At 35.9% G+C, this 23,889-nt stretch overlaps 2 protein-coding genes across 2 annotated transcripts; both read left to right on the forward strand.

Annotated features, from left to right (window-relative positions):
* Window positions 1–4,928: 4,928 nt before the first annotated feature.
* On the forward strand, window positions 4,929–15,977 carry gnao1b (guanine nucleotide binding protein (G protein), alpha activating activity polypeptide O, b). The gene is given in 8 exon segments (NM_200828.1): window positions 4,929–5,124; window positions 5,224–5,266; window positions 7,396–7,537; window positions 9,429–9,589; window positions 10,115–10,243; window positions 11,868–11,997; window positions 13,636–13,789; window positions 14,721–15,977. Coding segments are annotated over 8 exon segments (1,065 nt in total). The 5' UTR covers window positions 4,929–5,006; the 3' UTR covers window positions 14,909–15,977.
* A 4,167-nt stretch (window positions 15,978–20,144) lies between these two features.
* mtbl (metallothionein-B-like) lies at window positions 20,145–20,658 on the forward strand. The gene is made up of 3 exons (NM_001201469.1): window positions 20,145–20,268; window positions 20,344–20,409; window positions 20,493–20,658. The coding sequence occupies exons 1-3, from the start codon at window positions 20,244–20,246 to the stop codon at window positions 20,591–20,593; spliced, it is 192 nt and encodes a 63-aa protein (NP_001188398.1). The 5' UTR covers window positions 20,145–20,243; the 3' UTR covers window positions 20,594–20,658.
* The last annotated feature ends 3,231 nt before the right edge of the window (window positions 20,659–23,889 follow it).

Below are 23,889 nucleotides of genomic sequence, written 5' to 3' on the forward strand. Positions count from 1 at the left end.
CAAAGCGAAGGGTCCTTTGCATTCAGGGCTGGGTTAGGCATAAAATCAAAGCTGAAGTTATGTATTACATTTCCCCTCCCCATTGTCACATTTCAAAGAATCAGTCAGATAGTCATCTCTACCTGGAGCTCTCTGGGTTTTTCCGGCTATGTGTGCATGTTCATGTGTCATAAACATTTCCAATATTAAAATGTGCTTTATTTTCCTGTGCAAACATTGGCCGTCTGCATGCTAATCCTGTAGAATGACAGTTTGTTATGTGTGAAACGGTGGTGGTGTTTTAAAGGATATTCTAAGATCTCCGGAGATTTGCACTACTAGATATTAAAAACTCACTGAGTGATCTCATCCCTCAAAGCGTCTCGCCCATTTAACGGTTGCTGAAGCACAAACTCTTAAAGTGTTATTATGTGTGTTGCTGTCAAAAATCCAGCAGCAGAACATCTGGCTCGTATGCCAGGGGTTACGCATTAGAGAAATCCACAGGAATCTTTTAGAGCTGTAAGACTGGCAGTGGATTAGGGGGGGGGGGGTTATTTGTGTTGAATATTAGAATATCTGGGCTCTATCTCCATGGATGTTCATGTAACTTGACTGTTTGAGATTTAAACTTACTGCACCAAGGTCATTCGTTGGATTCCCAGAAATTTGAATGGACTTTTTCGCCAATTGCAAAAAATGTATGATGTAATGTAATGCATATGAGAATTATTAAAATCAAATAGTGATTGAAAGCAGTGGTTTCCAACGTTGGGGTTGTGGGACAATGACAGGGTCACTTGGTAATTTTGGTAATAGCACACAGAAGATAAAAAAAAAAATTATTTGTATAAAAACGACAACATGCAAATGAAAATCCATCAGCCTGTAAATTATTTTTGGATTGGTGTGTTTACGTTATATTAACAACACAGCAATAGCGTCAGCTGCAGCGGATTGATTTTATAGCACTAGGTTAAACTTTCTGACACCTTTATGGCAATCAAATACATCCAAAATAAATACAGTCCACAACTGAATATTGAGGATGTTCTCTGAGTGGCGATGTCCAAAATCAAACCAAGAATAGACTTGTGCTGAAAACATTGTACCCACCAGTTTCATTAGTTGAGGTTAGTATTAAACAAATTATTAAGTGACTATAAACACTATATGGTTGTTGCACATTTTTTTATTGTCAGAATGCTAGTGTTCATATAGGCCTATTCCTGTGTGAGCAACGTTTTTATATTTATAACCACCTCTCAGGAATTTGGGGGTCGCGAGCCACTTATTTTAGCAGCCATGGGCTGAAGAGTTTGGGAACCCCTGATTTAAAGTATGCGGTAAAATCATATCTGATAAGTAATAGTTCCTCATAATTGATGGGTGTCTTCTGTTTATTTACTCTTTTAAACTGCAATATGGGACATCGATCTCTGCTTCAACTTTTCATGTTGAATTAAAAAACAGTACATTGTCTGAGTTGGTCTAATTAATTATGAACAGAAAATGGTTATGGTATTTTGTTTTTCTATTTTCTTTACAATATATTGTTTCAAACTGCTAAATAATACCTAAACACAACCCACTTAGACTGACAAAAAAAATGTCTAGAAGCAAATGAAGCTAAGGGCTATACACTACCTGACAAAAGTCTGGTCGCCTATCCAAGTTTTAGGAACAACAAATAATAACTTGACTTCTAGTTGATCATTTGGTATCACAAGTGGCTTATATGAAAGGCAAAGGCCTCTAGATTACGCTCATTTTATCAAAATAAAATATGATCATGCCTTGATTTTTAATTATCTAATTAGGACAGTAAAGTCTGACTTTGCTATGATAAAAGTATTGTCACTTAACATAAATAATGTACAGTATAACATTTAAAGTCATGGTGCAGTGGAAAAATAAATTAATATTGTGTCTGACTCCCATGAGCTTGGAGGACTGCATCCATACATCTCTGCACTGACTCAAATAACTTACTATTAAAGTCATCTGGAATGGCAAAGAAAGCCTTCTTGCAGGACTCCCAGAATTCATTAAGATTCTTTTGATTCATTTTCAATGTCTCCTCCTTCATATTACCCCAGACATGCTCAATATGTTTAAATCTGGTGATTGGGCTGGCCAATCCTGGAGCACTTTGACTTTCCTTGCTTTCAGGAACTTTAATGTGGAGGCTAAAGTATGAGAAGGAGCACTATCCTGATGAAGAATTTGCCCTCTCCTGTGGTTTGTAGTGTAATGGGCAGCACAAATGTCTTGATACCTCAGGCTGTTAATGTTGCCATCCACTCTGCAGACCGCCCCCACTGAATGTAACCCCAAACCATGATTTTTCCTTAACCAAACTTGACTGATTTCTTTGAGAATCTTGGGTCTATGTCAGTTCCAGTAGGTCTTCTGCAGTATTTGTTATGATTAGGATGCAGTTCAACATAATTCATCAGGAAAATCTATTTTCTGTAACTTTTCCAAATGATTAGAGAAGTCAAGTTATTATTTGTTGATCTTACAGCTGGGATGGACAATAAGACTTTTGTCAGGGCAGTGTATATACAGGGAGGAACAAAAAAAGAAATGAGGATATACAGGTATAATAGGTTGCCATGGAGACCAACAAAAGCACAGTCACTCACTTTACATCAACTAAACAGCTGAAGCAATGACTGGAAAAGAAAATGGGGATGATAATCAACAAGCATCTACGTAAACATGACAGTATTCGTCATTATTTTATAAAATAAAGAAAAAAATTAAACAGGATACATTTTATGCATGTAAAAAAAATCTAAAAACTGGAAATGGTTTATGGGCACTGGCTGTTCATTTACACAACAGCTGAGTATCAGGGATTTGAAAATGTGAACGGTTACACGTGTTTGAAAGTGAACGTTTTTAAAAGACTATAGGCCTATACTGTTACTTTCTGTGGAAACTACAAAATATGAATTAGTGAAAACAGTGCCGCTGTGTGCATACATTCATTCATATATTCATTTTCCTTCAGCCTAATTCCTTTATTAATCAGGGGTCGCCACAATGAAATGAACCGCCAACTTCTCCAGCATATGTTATTACGCAGCGAATGCTCTTCCAGCCGCATCAGTACTGGGAAACATCAATACACACTCATTCACACACATACACTACACCCAATTTAGTTTATTCGGTTCTGTCTTTGGACCCACGTGAACACAGGGAAAACATGCAAACTCCACACAGAAATACCAACTGTCCCAGCCGGGGCTCAAACCAGCATCTTTTTTGCTGTGAGGCGACAGTGCTAACCACTGTGTCACAGAGCCACCTGTGTGCATACATATTATGTGTTGATCCTATAGACATGAGCAAGTATTGTACCTGACAATCAAAACAACAATGACAGGTTACAGGACTCACACGGTTAGTGTTTCTTTACAATTGACATTGCCAACAATTGGCCTGGCGTGTGAAATGTTGGGTTTTGTATTTTTCATGAATATATGTAAATCGGAATCATGGGTTATTTAATGCAAAAATTTATTATAAAAACATTGTCATACAAGGCCATGCATATTTTCCAGCAAAAAAAAAAAAATTAAAGCATTTACATTTTTTTTCATGTCAGCAAGTGACACTTGAAGCAGGTCTGTGATTCAGAGTATGTGAGTGGAGCAATCAGATTTGCTTAGAGAAACCTGCTGCCAGCCAATCAGATTGGAAGACTATCTTTTGCCAGTCTTTAGTAGCTTAAAGGGATAGTTCACCCATAAATGAAAATGGACCATTTTCTCACCCTTCACTTTTCAAACCTGTTTTAGTTTATTCCCTTGAACACAAAAAGGAAGGTATTAAAGCAAGTTGGAAAACAGTAACCTTTGACGTCTTTAATCGGAAAAACAAACACTGTAGAAGTCAATGGTTACATGTTTCCGGCTTTCTTTAAAGTTATATTAATCATTAGGATTAGTAAATTAGTACAAAAGTAATATTAATGTGCATTATTAGTATTAAGGGGAGGCATGATGGAGCAGTGGGTAGTGATGTTGCCTTACCGCAAGGTCATTGGTCCAAGTCCCGGCTGGGTCGGTTGGCATATCTGTGTTTACATGTTCTCCCCATATTGGTGTGGGTTTCCCCCACAATCCAAAGACATGCGCTGTAGGTGAATTAAATAAACTAAATTGTCTGTAGTGTACGAGTGTGAATACAAGTGTTTGGGTGTTTCACAATACTGGGTTGCAGCTGGAAGGGCATCCGCTGCAGGATAAGTTGGCGGTTCATTACACTGTGGGGGGTTCATTACTCTGTGGCGATCCCTGATTAATAAAGGAACTAAGCCCGAAAAGAAAATGAATGAATGAATGAATTTATTCAGTAAATAAAAGAAACGCAAACTGGTTTTGACCAAATTAATATGGACGGTATAAAATATGGACAACCCCAGATTAAATGCTGAGTGGAATACTCTGTTAATGTGTAAAAAAGATGAATAAATTCATATTGTTATTATTATGAAACTGCAAAAATATCAGAAACATACAAATATGAAACCCTTAACACACACAAATATACATTATATATCATCCTACAGTAGTTCCACTTAAGTAAGTTAAAATAATTGTGAATAAATCAAACATCCAAATATCCAGTTCACCCAGAAGCAAATCAAACCCCTTCAGTGTTTTATATTTCGGCTGCTACAAAGCAGATGTTCTCGCGCCATACCCTGCTCTGCTGTGACGTCAGGATGAGAGGGGTTTGCCCCTCGCGCATTAGGAGGGAACTACAGGATGAGCCGAGCTCGTGCAGGCTGTCACTGCCGCCGCCCAATAGACACCCGCGATCCGGAGCGCGAGCAGGACGACCTCCTCCCAATCCAGAGGCCGGAGCGCGAGCCTGTCCCTGACCTCGATTCGGTTTGGATGCTTTAGCAACGATCGGCAGACTGTTCGGCGAGCGCGAGAGGAGAGAGTGTGGGACAGAGACGGATTTTTGGGATACAGCTGTCGCGCGTCCCGACTCTCGGTCTTGCAATGGGATGCACGTTAAGTGCAGAGGAGCGCGCGGCTCTGGATCGCAGCAGAGCCATCGAGAAAAACCTGAAGGAGGACGGAATAAGCGCAGCCAAAGATGTCAAATTACTGCTGCTGGGTAAGTGGAGCGGGATCGGGGAATGAGGATGCTGCCTGCAGGTGTGTGTGAGCGTGTGTGTGTGTGTGTGTGGCACTGACACGGGCTGTGTCTCCGCAGGCGGAGGGGAGTCGGGCAAGAGCACCATCGTCAAACAGATGAAGTAAGTGCGGCTTCTCGTATTTTTACATCTGCTGTGTGTTTTCTGCTCGCTTCGTGGCGATGTTGAAGACCGGAAAGTGTTTGTCTCGCGCTGTTCTGTGTGTGGTAGTGCTGAAACACAGGCTCTCCCCATGAGACAGCGCTGTTCAGTGTGTGTGTGTGTGTGTGTGTGTGTGTTATTCGCATGTGTGCAGTGAAGCTCGAGAGCGCCCGTGCACCTTGCAGTTGTTTCTGACGGTCGGGGCTCTAAACTTCCTTAACGTTTCACGTTTTCGTCATGCGCATTTAATCTGTGTGCTGTGGCATGTTATGCATTAAGGCCTGTGTTCATTTTGTCCTCTGTGTGTGCTTGAGAGACATAGAGTTCATGAGTGTGTGTGTGTGTGTGTGTGTTGTGTATTGTGTTGAGTGTGTGTAAGAGAGAGAGAGAGAGAGGCATTAGAATCTTTCTCTGTATTAATCTTAATGGGTGGCTTTTAGTGCCTGATCCCTGCAGTCTCGTTTAGCGTTATCCGCCCATTAAACGGATTTACCGGGACTATGCCACCTAACCTTACATTTCATAACTACGGATGCACATATACACTCCTTAAAAATATTAAAACTGTTTATTGGCATCTTTGGTTCCATGGCAAACCTTACATATCCATTCAGCTTTATAAATTAAATCACTGTTTTTTTTTATTGCAGTAGAGGACACATTTTGTTTTTGAGTCAAGAACATATTAATAATGTAAAGAAACTTCCCTATTAACCCTTTGACTGCCCGCTCTACCAAATGGTTGACCATCTTTTGACTGTTTTAAATAATGAGTGTTAAAGTCATTTAAAGAATGGCTGTTTTAAATAATGGTTTACACACAGCATTATTGGTTTACAAAAAATCAACAAATATAACCCTGTTACACTTGATTTTGGCTTTATTCTACAAAAAAGAAAACATTAAATGAGAATCTGAAATATTTTATGGCATACTTCTTCAAAAATACATAAAAATAAAGGTGATTTCGTATTTAAAAATGTTTTATTTTTATTATGCTTTTAAAGCAATTGGTCTTTTCTTTTTTTTCCCCTAATTTTTCATAGTATATCATTCCAGTACTTTTACCATGAACTGACATATCTACCATTTGGTAGAGGCTGATATTTAGAAATTATGGGATAAAAAAAATATCCATCGAGTGTGTTAACTAGCGACATTAGGAGTTAAGAAATGCAATCCAAAAATTCAGTTAAAGGGTTAAGAAACCTGTGAAATGAAGATGTTCTGTGAATGCTGAATGTTCTTCATGAAAATAAAACCTTTATTTTTTAAGAGTGTGATTCCATGATGGATGTTTAACATACAAATAACCTTTCCATTTATTATTTAGCATTTGGTTTTCATACTAAGACAAAAAAAAAAAAGATTGTTTAAAAAACATTTCATTGAAAAATTATTTTTGGAACCAAAGATTGATCCTCAATGCCATCCTTATAACCTTTATTTCAGTAAAAGCTTTGTCATTGCACAAGCAAGTCCTTATCATAGAATAAAAACCCATTTTAAAGATTATTAAAATGTTCTTTACGTTAGAATATTTCGCTTAAAAGCTGTTTATAACCATAAAAAACTATTAATAGTTAACATCACTTTAACTAACAAGATACAAATATAAAACTCTTGTTTTTTAAAAGTGTGTGTGTGCGGGTGTGTGTCTAGTGACTGCATTTTAAAACAAATTAATTGTGTTCTAAATAAACAAATAATCTATTTCATACATGAGCTCATTTCACTCCACCTACAAAGTTTTTGTAATTCAAATCTCACACAACTATATCTCCGACCGTAGGCATATTTTGAGGTTTTAAATACACTCACACTAGTTACACTTTAACTTTTTATTACTGTTATGCAGTTATTACATGGTTACAGTTTAACTTGTGGTTAAAAATATTAAAACAACCAACAACTACTATAGAGTCTTCAGAAACGCAGCAGTTTCATTGCATAATCTCTAATCATACTATTTTTGCTACCACACATCCCAGCCATATGGATATATACATGCATTATAGCCGTTGACCTTTCGTGTTTGCATGTTGTGTGTGTGTTTATAATGGCTTTCATCTGTTGTGTGTCTGCGTCAGGATTATCCATGAAGATGGGTTCTCTGGAGATGATGTAAAGCAGTTTAAACCTGTGGTCTATAGCAACACCATTCAGAGCCTCTCCGCCATCTTGCGAGCCATGGAAACTCTTGGAATAGAGTACTCAGACAAGGACAGATTAGTATGTATACACACATGAACATATATGCACACACTTGCGAATTGACTAATGAAGTGGTGTGGCAAAAGAAGAAGATTCCAAGTATGCAATCAAATTTTATTGATAAATCTCCAAATGTATCAAAATATTATAGTTTTTATCATGATATATAGTATTGTCGCAATAACAAAGGTTATTTTAACAGATTTAATAACCAAAACATACTTTATTGTCTATACATGTTCAGTGCAAAATTCATTCATTTGTTCATTTTGTTTCGGCTTAGTCCCTTATTTATCAGGGGTCACCACAGTGGAATGAACCGCCATCTTCAGATGTTCAAAATAAATGTTTTTAATAAAATAAATTGCAGAAGTACAATAGGTAACACTTTACAATAAAGTCTTGTTAGTAAACATTAGGTAATGCGTTAAAATCAACAGTGAGAAAAAGGCATATTACAGTTTTTATTTTAAAAAGTAGTGCAAATCTTTGTAGATTTCGCAATAACTGGATTTTTTTTACCTTTTACCTCCATTTATTACAATTATGATGTTTGCCATTAGGCATTGACTAAGAAATTAACATAAACAGCATTACAATTAAAAATAGTGACAGAAATTTTATGTCGTAGGCCAGATTATAATGTGAAAATGTTCCCGTTTGACAATAGACAGTCTATTAAGCCTTCAAGCAATTGCTGTGATGAAAGACCACTAATCCAACAATCCGAATGTTCTCAAAGGTTTACACAATAAATATTTATTTTCCACATTATCGGTTTTGTGCACACTCATTATCACAGTATATTGAATTGTTGAGTATCGACATATGTCCAAATACAAATACTCCATACAAACTTTGTTCGGGTTTCATGACTTTTATTGAGAGTATAATAGAATAAATAGTATATATAGATTTTTATTATTAGTATATTCATTTATTTTCAGCTTAGTCCCCTTATTAATCAGAGGTCGCCACAGCGGAAATAACCTCCATCTTATCCAGCATATGTTTTAGGCATCGGATGCCCTACCAGCACATCCCAGCATTGGAAATTAATAGTATATATATATATATATATATATATATATATATATATATATATATATATATATATATATATATATATATATATAATATACACACACACATTCATAATATTATAATAATATGAATTTTATTAATAGTTTAAGGTAATTAAAAGTATATATAGACTTTTAACAACAGTATGTATTATTCTAAAATAGTATAGTCTAATGTATATATTTTATTATAATAGTATAATAAAATAGAAATAGTATATATAGACTTTTATGATTAGTATAATAGTATAGTATAATATATATTTTTGTTATAGTATAATGACTTTTATTAATAGTTTAATATAATTAATAGTTTATATTTAGACTTTTATTAGAATTAAAATATGTACTATTATGGAAGTATAATTAATCACATACTTTTATTAATAGTATAAGTTAATAAATAATATAAATTTAAAGTTGGTAAAAACAATAGAAAAGCTAAATTGTCTGTAGTGTATGTGTGTATGTCCTGGTCCTCCAGATTGGGGCTTGAGCGTTTGGCTAGCAACTCACCTTATAAAAACTAGATGTGTGGTGCGGCTAAATATCAACTTCAATATAAATGGCTGTGGGAGTAAGTAAAAACAATACAAAGTGGCAGAACACAACAGTTAATGTTCTTACTGTTAATCTCCCAGTGCACACTTGTTTTGATTTTCAGTGTTCTTTAATGTTTGCATTAGATTTTCCTCGGTGACTGACCTCACCTTGCTTTACCCCAATCCTCTTTCTCGCATAATGCGTTGAGCTACAGTGACACCTAGTGTATGAAATCGTGCTTGCCGATGCAATTCGCCCTTTTAAACCTCTCCATGTGTTTGCAGGCAGATGCTAAGATGGTTTTTGATGTGGTGGGTCGTATGGAAGACACAGAGCCGTACTCCACAGAGCTGCTGGCTGCAATGATTCGTTTGTGGACTGATACTGGAACTCAAGCATGCTTCAACCGCTCACGAGAGTATCAGCTTAACGACTCTGCACAATAGTCAGTTTCTACACACATAAACACACACACACACACACACACACACATATATATATGGTAGTCACATTATTACTAAGTGGTTAAGGTTCTTAGACCAATGTTTTACCAGTGACAGATGTACTCATGACAACAACCCGGTCTCAATCAATGTTAGCACCTTGGCTATCTCATCCAGGCAAACTAGAGTGACCTTTCTTTTGCTGTGTTAAAAAGCTAAGCCATAAAGCAAAATGCACATTATTATTACTATAATAAACTATGGAAGCAAACTATTGTAATTAATGTATATTTTTAAACAGTACTTTTGCAAAGCTGTTTTAAATGTGATGACATTACAAGAGCTAATTGGCTAAGACAGTTGTTGTCCCATTAACAACTTGGTGAAATTAGGTGAATTAGTCTACGCACACACACACACACACACACACACACACACACACACACACACACAAATACAATCATGATAATCCAAAGAGTGGGCCTATTATATGTCATTAAATAACACATGGACCTTCTGTGTTTCAGTTACCTTGATAGTTTGCAGCGCATCGGCTCTCCAGATTACCTGCCCACTGAACAAGACATTCTCCGAACCCGAGTCAAAACTACTGGCATTGTCGAGACACACTTTTCATTCAAGAATCTTAACTTTAGGTATGTTGAGTTTGGATTGTCTTATGTGAATTAAACTTTTTAATATATTTTTTTATTATTATTATTGCATTTTTTTGTGCATCCTAAAATGATGATAATAATAATAACAGTAAGAAGAAGAATTAATAATAAATAATAATAATTCATATTAATAGAAAATGGATAATAACTTTGAATAATACTGAATAATAATTACTACTTATTATTCAGTATTGCATTTTTTAGGGAGAAATTGACTTGATGTATGTCACATTAATATCACCTTGTAAAACCTGTATCAAACTTTGTGATTTTATATACGTTGAAAACATTTAAACAAATGATTTAAATGACTTTTGTTCAAAACATTTCAAAATATGGGTGAAATAATCCAGTGATGGGGCGTCATGATGGCGCAGTGGGTTGCACGATCTCCTCACAGCAAGAAAGTCGCTGATTCGAGCCCCGGCTAGGTCAGTTGGCATTTCAGTGTGGAGTTTGCATGTTCTCCCCGTGTTTGCGTGGGTTTTCTCCGGGTGATCCGTTTTCCCCCACAGTCCAAAGACATGCGCTATAGGATAGAATTGAATAAGCTAAATTGTCTGTAGTGTATGTTTGTGAATGCAACTGTGTATGGGTGTTTCCCAGCGTTGGGTTGCGGCTGGAAGGTCATCCGCTGCGTAAAACATCCACTGTAAAAAATGCAGGGTTTTACATAAATCATTCATGTTGACCCAACACAAATGGATTAAGTTAACTTCACACTTTTAACAAATTTATGTGAATTGAACATAAAAAATTAAGTTGTCTCAATGAAATCTCAAGAATTGTGTTGTTTCAGCTCGTTTTAATTAAGTACAAGCAAAAAAATTATGTTTTTTTGGAGTGTATAGTGCATAGGTAGGCGGTTCATTCCACTGTGGCGACAATAAAGGGACTAAGCCGAAAAGGAAATAAATGAATGAATGAATAATCCAGTGATCCGGCATCATTCAGTGTAAAAATGAAAAACATACTTATCCTAGCTACTACTTATTAAAAATATTAAAGAATAAGTTATAAATATTAATATTTATCATGTTTTGATCAAATTGTATTGTAGATTGAATTCTTAAACATGCAAATATTATTACACATTTCTCATTTAATGCTTAAAAGGCCATTTCTGTCTTTGACCTTTATTACATAATTACTAATGAATCATTTTAATAATCACCATTAGACTATATTGTCATATCACTCACTTATACATTAAGTCGTTTTTCTGAAATAATATAATTTATGTAAAGCTTTTTTGAAACTTGTATCAAAACATTTTTGACTTGTATCTTATATTTTTAATATGAATTTTAAGTAGAAAAGTGACATTTTAGAAAATAAATCATTGCAAAAGATCATTATGAATCTCTCGTTGAGTTGAAAGAGGACTTAGATGTAGAATCACATCAAAGTGTGTTTGTGAATAAGGAACTGAAAATATGGTGATTTATTTGAATTCCCTTCATCGGTGTGGTTTCATGTTTAGTTGACCTACTTTGTGTATTAATATGCATTCTGACCTGCTTGATTTGAGTGTTGTGTGTGTGCACACATGCGTGTATATGGCTTCACATGTGTCCTGAGAGTGTGTGATGTTTGTCCTCAGGCTGTTTGATGTGGGAGGACAGAGATCAGAGAGGAAGAAATGGATTCACTGCTTTGAGGATGTGACAGCCATTATCTTCTGTGTGGCAATGAGCGGATACGACCAAATGCTCCATGAAGATGAGACCACGGTGAAAACTACCACTCTCTACACTTGCCTGATCTTTTACACTACTTGTTTTCTCACATTATGACATTTCACAGTAAATTAATTTGAAAAAAAGACATCTTTATCTTTTAATTTGCTGTTTGTAATAATAATTAATTTTACATTGACAAAAAGCTGAAACTGATCTGAATTATTAAATTAGCTCAATTACCGACTTCACCAGTATATTCTAAAAGTCTGGTCAGGTACATTTAGAAAATGAATTATTTGATTGAATCCAGTCTTATGTTGTATGGGTATTTGGCAATAAACACAAATACATTGTAAGGGTCAAAATGATTGATTTCCTTTTATGTCAAAAATCATTGTATTATTAAATAAACATCATCTTCCATGGAGATATTTAGTAAATATCCTAATGTAAATAATTAAAAACGTCATTTTCTCTAGGAATGAGCGTTGCCATCAGCTTAATTTAGACCATTTAAAATTTTTGAGATTTTTTTGAACACTCACATTTTTAATAATTGTATCTCAGCCAAATATTTGTAACACAGGCTGACTGTGAAAACGTTCATACATTAAAACTTATACCTGTATACATATCTGGAGTGCTAATCATGTAGCCATAGCTATGCATGGCTGCATTTTGTCTTTAAAACAAACGCTACGGGGCAGTTTGGCGCTGGCTACCGATTCTTTTCATGCTACCAGTTGACCACTTACTTCAATGTGGACGGCTTTTTCTGCTGTTACTAGTTTGTCCAGTGCCTCGCCACATACATTGGCGGACTTCAGACACAAAGAGTAGTTGACTGCAACGACGGTTCCAGAAAGCTGGTAAACCAAAATCAAAAGGCAAAAAAAATAAAATAAATAAATAAAACAAGTAAATAACAGGGTAAGAGCATGGTAAGCATAAACAGCGGCCTCTTGTGGATTCACGAAAACAAAAACTGCAAAAAAAAAAATGAACCTCCTGCTGGGACATATTTTGCTCTCTTCAGAATTATATACAGGGGTGTGTATCTATAATGAGCCTTGGTTGTTTATTGTCTTATCCCCATTCCTGACAAACAATGTACTCAATTTGTGGTCCATGGTTACATTAAAAGATTCTATTTAGAGATCAAAAATCTAAATACTGATAATAGTCATTTTAAATACTAATTAAAAACTATTTCTTTAAATAAAATGTTTTACCCATTTGATTTAATTATTTCAAATGATACAGTTAAATATCATCATCTATTCTGTGATTTATTTTAAGTATATAGTGCATTTTTGCCTATTATTGCAAAAATGTGCCACATATGACCAATGATTTAACTAAGTTCCAACTTTCTTAGTACACGATGTAACTACAGAAGAATCAAGCTTTTAATAAAAAAATTATCAGAACTTTTTTTCTGGATGCTAATGGTCTAATCCGATTCAATGCTAAGCTAAGATAATAGGGATACTGCCAGACCCAGAGATTGGCTGAATAGATTAAAAAATGGTAAAATGTAACCATTTAGGTTCCTTATAAAATGAGCCTTTTTTCCAAAAAACAAAACAAAACAAAAGGTGGAGTGTTCCTTTAAGAGTCAATGTGTTTATATCCAGATTCCAAATGCAGATGTTTGATTCGCCCTCTTTTCTTTCTCTTCCTCTGCAGAACCGTATGCACGAGTCTCTTATGCTCTTCGACTCTATATGCAACAATAAGTTCTTTGTCGACACCTCCATCATCCTCTTCCTCAACAAAAAAGACCTTTTTGGTGAAAAGATTGTCAAATCTCCTCTGAGTATCTGCTTCCCGGAATACACAGGTACATCAACCTCACAAAAGGGTTGGGTTGATAGATGATGCCAGATGCTAGACATCACGATGCTGAGCGATCCTCCGACGCCGTCACAGCAGCAACCCACTCACGAAAAACACACACTCAGGCCTCGTTTGCACTAATACGTCTTAGTTTTAAAATGCCATTTAAGAACAAAAACAATCCACGTCAGCATTTCTGAAAAGCCTTCCTTCCACACTATATCGCTGAAGGATCACGTGACCACACACACACCCTCTTTCATGAGCTGCAGCGTATGTATGCGTCTGAGCTCCAGCAGTCAGCGGGTGCTTTGAGCACAAACTCCTGTGGGCAGTGCACGTCGAGCGGTTTATTAAGGATGTACTGCTGGATTACCTCTCACTATAGTTGTTAAACGTAATATTTAATTAATCTGGTCTCTATCTAACAACTCCTCGGTCTTTTGAATGTATCAGGTAACGTGTCACACCGTCAGTACACTGCTTCAATCTTTCACTTTCATGCTTGTACTTTGTAATAGTTTTAGTGAAAACCTCAGATACTGTTGGTTGCTGTTGGTTGTGCACCTTTTTTACCAACCAAGTTTGTCAACGCCATTATAACGATACAGACCACTCTGCCTATTCATGCCAGAGTCTCGTGGAAATAGTGATTAACGGATGGTAATTTGTGTGTCACTTATCTTTATTTATCAGGTGATCAGGTATTGAAATGGTAAGCAAAATACAAAATAATTAATTCGTTATGAATTGATGAATTAATCATAAAGAATGAATTCACCGCTTCCTACGACGACGATGCCAGCATCTATCACATTCATTTCACATTAGACATTGTACGATGCCAAATTGGTCGACATCGCCCAATCCTACCTCACATTGATGTAAAATGAGAAATTTATAAACTCTGACATCATGTTTAATCTCTTCTGCAGGCCCAAATACATTCGAAGCGGCCGCCTCGTACATTCAGGGTCAGTTTGAAACGAAGAACCGCTCTCCTAACAAAGAGATCTACTGTCATCTAACCTGCGCCACAGACACCGGAAACATCCAGGTGGTTTTTGATGCTGTGACCGACATCATCATCGCCAACAACCTGCGCGGCTGTGGCCTCTACTGAGCTCCCAATGCACTTGTTGCCCTGCAAAAATAAAACGGTAACAAGTGACCGAACTGACACCCCCTGTGACTTTGGCCAAGGCACTCCCTAATTTCATTTCACTGTCAGTTTATTTTTATTTTTATTTTTTGTTCAGATTATTGATCCCCCGTTTTCTTTTGTAGTTGGTCAGTACATTGCTGGAGTAAATAACGTACGGGTGTGCATGTATAGTGTAAAATGAGCGTTCGGCCGGGCATAGATGCTTTACGCATGAGTGCATGTGTGTGAGTGTCAGTCACGACGAGTGAGAGTGTTTGTCGGGTGAAATCGCACGAAGGGTTACATCTGCGTGAGTGCTGACTTGATCCTAAATGAAAATGATCTCAAAAGCAGGCTTTTCTAAAAACCGAGAGCACATTACACTAGGAATCCTTTAGCAGAGCTGAATGTCATTTGAGAAACTGAATGTCTTAAGCCAAAGTTGTCCGTTGGCTTCAGGCTGAGACGTAAAAATGCCTTTCAGCGAATGAAGCCTCTTGACAAATTGTGACGTTGACAACATTCTCACTCAACATGAGCACAAATAGTTCAAATCGTTTCATTTCTGTATAAATTATGATGTAGTTTATTTATTTATATAATAATAAGCGCATGTATTTACATCTTTTTGTATCGCCCCACACTTTGTGCACCCTATCGATGTTGGGCTATGAATACAAATGAACTAGCTTACCGACTGTAGAGCGTAAACGATAAGACAGTAATTCTGACTCATATATAAGTGAATTACTGAACGCTTCTTTTTATCTCACTCTCTTCAACTGATCATGTGCGAGAGTGTGTGTACAGATGTGTGCGTGTGTGGTGCATGCACACTCTTTTATTCAACCATGACCTGTTACTTAACCCAGATTTCTTTTCCCGTTTTCCTCCTCTTTTTTTCTCTGCTGTGGATGGATTTTTTTTGTTCAGTGCACTGAATGTTCTCTTTCCTCCCTTGGGGTGATACTGCACTGTACTGCTGGGTTTAGTCTTCTGACCGACCAATGAAATGTTTACATTAAAAAAGAAAACACTTTAGCACCAACTACTGGCTGTGCACTGATTTGTTTTTCCTCTAACATTGGGAGGGTGTTTTAACATGCAGCTAACAATGATTTACACAAATAGATTTTATAAACAGATATTAGGGTTGTCGTGATACCATTAATTTACGTTACAAACTTACCAGCTGAAGTATGGTGAAACACAAAAGTATTGCAAAACTGTGATTCATAACTCAAATCAATGAAATAAAGAATATAGTCAGAAATACCATAGACCATTTTGAAGGATGTAAACAAAACAATGTTCCTAATGTGTTTCCTGTTTTAGATATTTAATTTCCATAGCTTCCGGAAATCCAAAAAGGTCCACATAATGATAAAGAAATGTTATAACAACTGTGCTAACATCAGCTATGACCAATAGTATCTGAATGCAGCCTTTATGATACAAGCTGAGAATGCATCACTCGGTGATGCAATGTCAGACACAATGCACTCAAATGGAGCAAGTGACGTCACTGTGAGGGGTAGGGTTAGGGGTGGGGTTAGGTGAGTGCATTAAAAAGCATTGGGTGCAGCTCAGATTGCATTGCACCAGGTCTGCATCCAGACCGTTCTTGCTATGACTGTATTGCTTCTTGTTACAGTTCTTAAATAGTTTGATGTCTAGCAGGAACTGTTCATGGTTCAACGATATCGGCATATTGAAATAGTCTATATAAAATATAATACTATATTAAAATAAATATACAAATTACACCAAATAAATTTTGTTACAAATGGAGCATTTTCCCAACCAAGTTAGGCTTTATGAAGTGGTCCTGTATCTATTGTCTTATCAGGTAAGAGACCAAAGTCATTCAAAATTTCACTTTGTGAGCGGTTGTTTTTAAGAGATTGTCGCGGTAGTTATAGCTACTAAATCATATTGACAGGAACAGAATTGAACTGATTCAGATTCGAATTGAAGCATTAGAAAACGTGCAATAGGCTACTATTAAGACGTGAATTCTACACAGTTTTGCAACCTTAATGTGCTCCACAGACTATTCAAATAAAATAGTCTATTGTTACACAAACGTGTGAGCATTTTAGTGACATGTCCACATGCAACATTATGTATTGTAGATAGACCGTTAATGACGATACTACTGTTTACAAAGAACAGTGGCACCGGCAGTATTTTGGAGACATAGTATCACGATACTACCATATTAAACCGTGCAACCCTAATAGATATGTTGGTTTTTTTCTTTTAAATTAGTCTAATGCCCATATAACTACCAGACCACTCTGATGCTTTTTTACTGGCAGTTAGAACATTTGCATTTTATAAATATATAAAGGTGCAGTAGGTGATCTAAAGGTATTTAGCTAGTCCGTTTGCACTGGCTGCCAGTTGCTGCTCGCATCAAATTCAAAGCTCTGATGTTTGCCTACAAAGTGACTTCTGGCCTTGCTCCTTCTTATCTACTCTCACTTCTGCAGATCTATGTGCCCTCCAGAAACTTGCGTTCTGTGAATGAACGTCGCCTCGTGGTTCCATCCCAAAGAGGGAAGAAATCACTTTCGCGAACGCTCGCGCTCAATCTGCCCCGTTGGTGGAATGAACTCCCTAACTGCATCAGAACAGCAGAGTCACTCGCTATTTTCAAGAAACGACTAAAAACTCAACTATTTAGTCTCCACTTCACTTCCTAATCTGTAATTGCCTCTCTGGATATACCACTAACTGTACCAAAAAACAAAAAATAAAAATACTAATACTACTAATACTTTCCTTCTTAGACTTTACAGACCTGAAACTTGCCTATAGCACTTATTCATTGTTGCTCTTATAGTTGTGTAAATTGCTTCCTTGTCCTCATTTGTAAGTCGCTTTGGATAAAAGCGTCTGCTAAATGACTAAATGTAAATGTATTTATATGTATTTTTATATTCTGGGTAAGGCATAAGACAAAAAAATGTTCATCCAAATAAACATTGTCAGGCTGACAATTCCCTTAATTCTGAAAAGTAGCCCAAACTGTCTGTCAACAAATGTAGATTTGTACATCTGCAGCCCCCCGTTCAAGCAGATCCGCCATTTGCACGTAATGCGCGCCTCGTTCTGTGGCTTTCGAGTGCCAAGGGTAAATACAAAAGCTAAATCAAAACTTCCTAAAGTCCTGAATCAATATCAGTTACTTTTGCACGCTGGAGGAATGATGACACACCATGGCTGAAGTATTTCTGTTAGACAATAATAATTATTATAAATAATATTCTGTTTTAAAACTAATTTAGTCACGCAAAGCTGATGTAGATTGTGTTGGTATGAATGGGTTATATGCACAGAAGTGTTGTTCAGCCACTGAAATCTACAGTGAAAGTTTGATGTGACTATTTTCAGTTTCATAAGGGCCTATTACAGCATCGATGTCGATTTTTATTTAGTTTAACAACAAAACATCAGTAAATAGTAGTAATTTAAATTTAGTAAATAGTAAATTAAATGAGCTGAAGATGGTTTATATTCACCTTGGTTCATTTTTGAACAATGACCACTTCTCATGTGCTCCCTACATTGTTTACCATGCTACTCTTAGTAATCGGTCTGAAACAGCATATAAGTGTGGCTTAGTAATAAGTTTAATTCCTGCATGCCAAGCATTAAGCATACAGTTGTCGCTTAAGGACAAAGCATGTTTGAGAGTGAGAGCAGCGATCCTTGCATGCATAAAATATTGCACATTATGACAAGTTTTGCTTGTCAACTGAAAACGTGATAGATAAAATAGGTTTTTGTTCTGAATTGGAGTATTATAAAGTTTTCCTACTGGCGAATGACTTGATCTAGTGAGTTGTCTGCTGTCATGACATCAGAAGGCGTGGCTTTGGATGGCAAGGGAGGGACTGTGTTTCAAAGATGTTATGTTAAGAATTAGCATTTTGGCAGATCACCTACTGCACCTTTAAGATAAGTACTTTAAGTAATATTTAGCTTATTTTCTTATGATGCCAATTTATATTTATGCATTGGTCACTATCTATTTATTTCCTGTTTTTGAGCAAGGACCCTAATCATTTTAAGATTTACTCTAAAAGTTAAATGTGGGTCTATTAAAAAAAAACACTGACCATTTTATTGTTTAATTTTTATTTTTAATTATTGAGTTTATTATTCTAAAATCTACAAAAATTACATTTTCAATTTACAAAACACATTTTTTTTATTGTGAAAATATCAAAGTCATAAATTTAGGAAAAGTTTAAGATTTGAAGTCAATTTCCCATGACAGGTGAACAGGTGACAAATGAACATTTTAACTGCCACTTTCAGTCAAAATATTAATAATAATAAATAAATATACCGTTGGGGTGGCACGATGGCTCAGTGGTTAGCACTGTTGCCTCACAGTAAAAAGGTTGCTGGTTTGAGCTCCGACTGGGCCAGTTAGCTTATCTGTGGAATTTGCATTTTCTTCTACTTTGGGTTCTCCGGTTTCCCCCACAGTCCAAAGACGCTGTAGGTGAATTGAATAAACTAAAATGCCCATAGTGTATGGGTGTTTTCCAGTCCTGAGTTCCGGCTGGAAGGGCATCCGCTGCGTAAAACAAATTGGATAAGTTGGCGGTACATACCTGATTAATAAATGAACTAAGCCAGGGAAAAATGATTGAATGAATGATAAATACAGTTCATATTAAATGATTACCTGTGGCTTCTGACGATACACTGGGCTCTTTTGAAGTGAAACACTCGGTCTGTGCAACAATTCTTTTACAGATTTATTATCCAAAGCCTTGGCAAACGCTCCTTAATGCTTTCAGGATAGTCAGAGCACAGGCAATATCATATCATATATTAAAAACATATATCTCAAATATGTGAAAAGACTTCCAAATTGAGATTGCACTCACAACATCTTTCAATATAGCTTGCTGCATCCATCACTGACAGGTGCCAAGAGCCTGTCGACATTGACTTGCATTCTTATATCGCCAAGCTAAAAATCTTCAATATTCTTACATCTTTAATGGCCTGAGGTTGATCAAGTAGTTATGTTTATGCGAACAATCCATTTATTGAGTGAGATTGCAGTTCATGCCTCACACACACACACACACACACACACACACACACACACACACACACACACACACACACACACACACACACACACACACACACACACACACACACACACACGCATCATATGATGGTCATTGGTCACACGTGATTGTGACGCACGACGGAGCGATTCCATTTAATTCCACAAGACTTCCACGAAAGCATCATACATCGTTGGACCTACGGTGTAAAGATGGACCAGTGTGACTGCTCCAAATGTAAGTATATGAGCCATTTATAAGTAATACGAGCAAATATTTATGAACCGTAATCACTGCATCTCTGTGTTGTAGCTGGATCTTGTAACTGCGGAGACAACTGCAAGTGCACTAACTGCTCATGCGCACACGACAAGAAAAGTGAGCCGATTAACTAACGCTTTAAATCATTGAAAGAGAGTTATGCAGAATTCAGTCAGTTTTCCCCCTTTTCGTCCCGGCAGGTTGCGGCAGTTGTCCGTCTGAGTGCAGTAAGGGCAAGAAGGACTGCGAGAGCGCGTGCAAGGACAAGGAGAAATCCTGCACCACACACTGCTGCAAATGAAGACCCTGTAATGCGCTGTGACACCACATGTGCTCCTTTAATATTAAAACCCATTCTGTCTAGTTCTCCCGCGGTTGTTTTGATTATTTATGAATGTGCTTTTTGAGCTGTAACAGCATTTCTCATTCATGCGTGGCACTCAGGGTGCGATTTATGCATTGGTGATCAGGGGGGTCCAATTTTTGGTAAGTTTTCAGTGAATCAAATGTATCGATTTACTGAAATGACATCATATTTATTTAATGACAAATGTAAGTTTTCAGTGTTTTCAGTTTTAATTATTTATATTATTATTGAAGATACAGATCAGGGAAAACTATTTCTCACTATTAAAGGGCTGATTCCCATACATCTTTTGCTGGCGTCCTTAAGGAATCAATCCTTGTTTATTTTATTTATTTATTTATTTATTTATTTATTTATTTTTTGGGGGGGGGGGGGGGGTATTTTGCACCATGGTGATACTTTTAAAACAGATTGAGACGACAAAATGATCCGCAAGAACAGAGCTGGTTGAAAATTCTTTCTCTTGCACACATAAGGGTTCACATAGAACAAAGAACCTTTCAGTGAGCGCTTCTAAAGAACCATTATAATCTGAAAAAAAACAACATTTTCCAATATAAAGAGGCGTTTGTGGAATAAACCACACCAAAGGCCCTAAGGTTTTTTTAATCTTATTTTTTGCAGTGATGCCGTTATACAAGAACTATTTTGCCCCTCTAAAAACTTTCAGTGGGCTATTATTAAAGGAATCATATTAGTTCTTAGTGTAAAGAATGAAAACAAAACATTTTTTCAGTATAAGAAATCTGGCATCGAATGCTACTTTGATGCTAAAATTTCTTTATGTACCAATCAAGAAACCTGTATTTTTAAGAGTAAGCTTTCATGTATGTTTTATGTTCTTAACCCTTTAACTGCCCGCCAAGAATAAAATGTTTGAATTGTATTTCTTAACTCCTAATTTCACAAGTTAAAACACTTAATGCAATTTTTAACATTTCTAAAATATCAGCCTCTATCAAATGATAGATATGTCCGTTTATACCTGAATTAATACAAAAATTTAAAAATTAGAAAATATGAAATGTAAGGCCAATTCATTTGAAAACATAATCAAAAAACATTTTTGATCGGAACCAATAGCCTAGTGGTTAGTGCGTCGACACATAGCACTAAGGTGGTTGCGGTGACCTGAGTTTGATTCTAGGCTCGAGATCCTTTGCCAATCCTTCCCCTAATTCTGCTCCTTACACTTTCCTGTCTGTAAATCTCTACTGTCCTATTAATAAAGGTAAAAACCCCTGAAAAATAATTGTATATTAAAAAAAACAAAAACATTTTTGAATACTAAATCATCTTAATTTTTTTAAGTATGTTATAAAATACTTCAGAATCTCATTTAACACGTTTTCTTGTTTTGTTTTAACAATAAAACCAAAATCAAGTGTAGTCAGGGGCAGATTTAGTGATTTTGGGGTCCTAAGCAACCGGTCAAGAGGCCCGAAAGTTCTAAAAAGCACCTTGTGTAAAAATTTTTTGTTATTTTGCTGTTTTTTTTTTTTTTTACAACATTTGATTTCATTGTCTACATTTCATCTTTATGCAAAACAATAACCTGTAAAGCACCTTTTAAAACTATTTGTTTTCTTAAATTAACTTCACAACTAAACATAATAATTGAACTATATCATTTTTAAAACGAAATCTTTACTAATTTGACTGCTAGACTGCTATATGATTAAAGGTGGGTTACACATTTGTGCAGATATAGTAATTATATTTAAATAAAAAAATTGTTTACCCTCACCGTACAAAATATGATGTTATATATATAATTTAGTATCATTTATACTTATAGGTATTTATTTGGGGACCCTCAGATTTCCTGGGGTCCTAAGCAGCTGCTTCCCTTGCTTATGGGTTAAATCCAGCCCCGAGTGTAGTAGTGCAGCAGGATTATGTTTGTTTGATTTTCTTTTAAACCAACAATGCTGTGCCTAAACCATTATTTAAAACAGTCGGTCTTTAAATGAGTTTAACACTTATTATTTAAAACAGTCAAAACATGGTCAGACGTTTGGTAGAGCAGGTGGTTAAATGTAGAAACATTACTTTCAACTGTTTTTATTTCCTACAATTGCAAACGGTTAAAATGCAAGTGAGGGGTGCGCATTATGCTTTTAATTTACATAGACCAGGCTTTATATGCCAAGAGCTTTTAGATATGATGATCCTTTTGTGTGGCATCTATGGAAAATAATCTGTATTTTTTTTCTATGGTGACCAGTTACAGCTTAAAAATTAAGGTTACAATAGGGTGTTTTTAAAGTAATGGTTCCTCAGAGAAAAGTTTTGGTGAAAAGTTCTAAGAACACTTTTTTATAGTGTGAAAAACATTTATAGTGTGAAAAATTATTTATAGTATATAACATTATTTTGTGGGATAAAAAGTTTCCATAGATGTTAAAGTGTCTTCATGGAACCATCAAGTCAACAAATAACTATTAAGAGTCCAAAATCAAACAAAAAGTGCTCAGGGGTAGCTTAAATAATGTATCGATGCTCTTTGGGTAAAAGATTCATCAGAATAAACAGCAAAAGTCAATTTAAGGCACTTAAAAATGTGGAAAAAATATTAAAAAGCCTTTGTTGACATGGCTATTCCTTAAAACTGTGCCTAAGCATTTCAGCAAACACTTGCAAATCAGGGTAATGACCTATGTAATAGGATATTAAGGCTATTACTACATAACCTTTATTTTTAAAAGTTTGGATGTTTGCAGACAGCCCCTGGCTGGTTCCCTTTGACATTCACATGAATGCCCTTCAGAAGCCTGATGTGTGCAGCTGTTGCGGTAAACACTAAATAAATAAATAAAGTATTTCCTCCAAGTAAAGAAACATCCTTTAAACAGCTTTCAAATTTTAGCAAAGTAAACAAAAAAAAAGGCTGTAATTAGAGGATTATAACAAGGGAATTACATACTTAAGAACCAACAAGAAAATAATAAGGAATAAGGAAACTTTTTCTTATTCCTTTTGTGCATTAACAGAATATTGCTGAGCAAAAGATAAACAATAAGGATTTAGAGAATGAAATATACTCAATAATGCATACTATAATTGAGAAACAGACAGAAACACATGTACATAAAGAAAAAACGAAAAATACAAACTAGCTGTACCTCTGTGCCTTGCTTAAAGGGATTGTTCACCCCCAAAAAGAGAATGATCTCACCATTTATTCTTCCTTGTGTGGTTTTAAACCTTTAAAACTTTCTTCTTTTGAA

The sequence above is a fragment of the Danio rerio genome, chromosome 7 (genome assembly GCF_052040795.2).
Source record: "Danio rerio strain M-AB ecotype USA chromosome 7, GRCz13ab, whole genome shotgun sequence".
Classification (NCBI taxonomy): domain Eukaryota; kingdom Metazoa; phylum Chordata; class Actinopteri; order Cypriniformes; family Danionidae; genus Danio; species Danio rerio.

What these genes read in the sequence shown, in the direction of transcription:
- mtbl (NM_001201469.1), top strand. Translation starts at nt 20,244, where the DNA reads ATGGACCAGTGTGACTGCTCCAAAT. An exon ending in CCAGTGTGACTGCTCCAAAT is followed by an intron (nt 20,269 to 20,343) that starts GTAAGTATATGA and finishes TCTGTGTTGTAG; the next exon opens with CTGGATCTTGTAACTGCGGA. An exon ending in ATGCGCACACGACAAGAAAA is followed by an intron (nt 20,410 to 20,492) that starts GTGAGCCGATTA and finishes TCGTCCCGGCAG; the next exon opens with GTTGCGGCAGTTGTCCGTCT.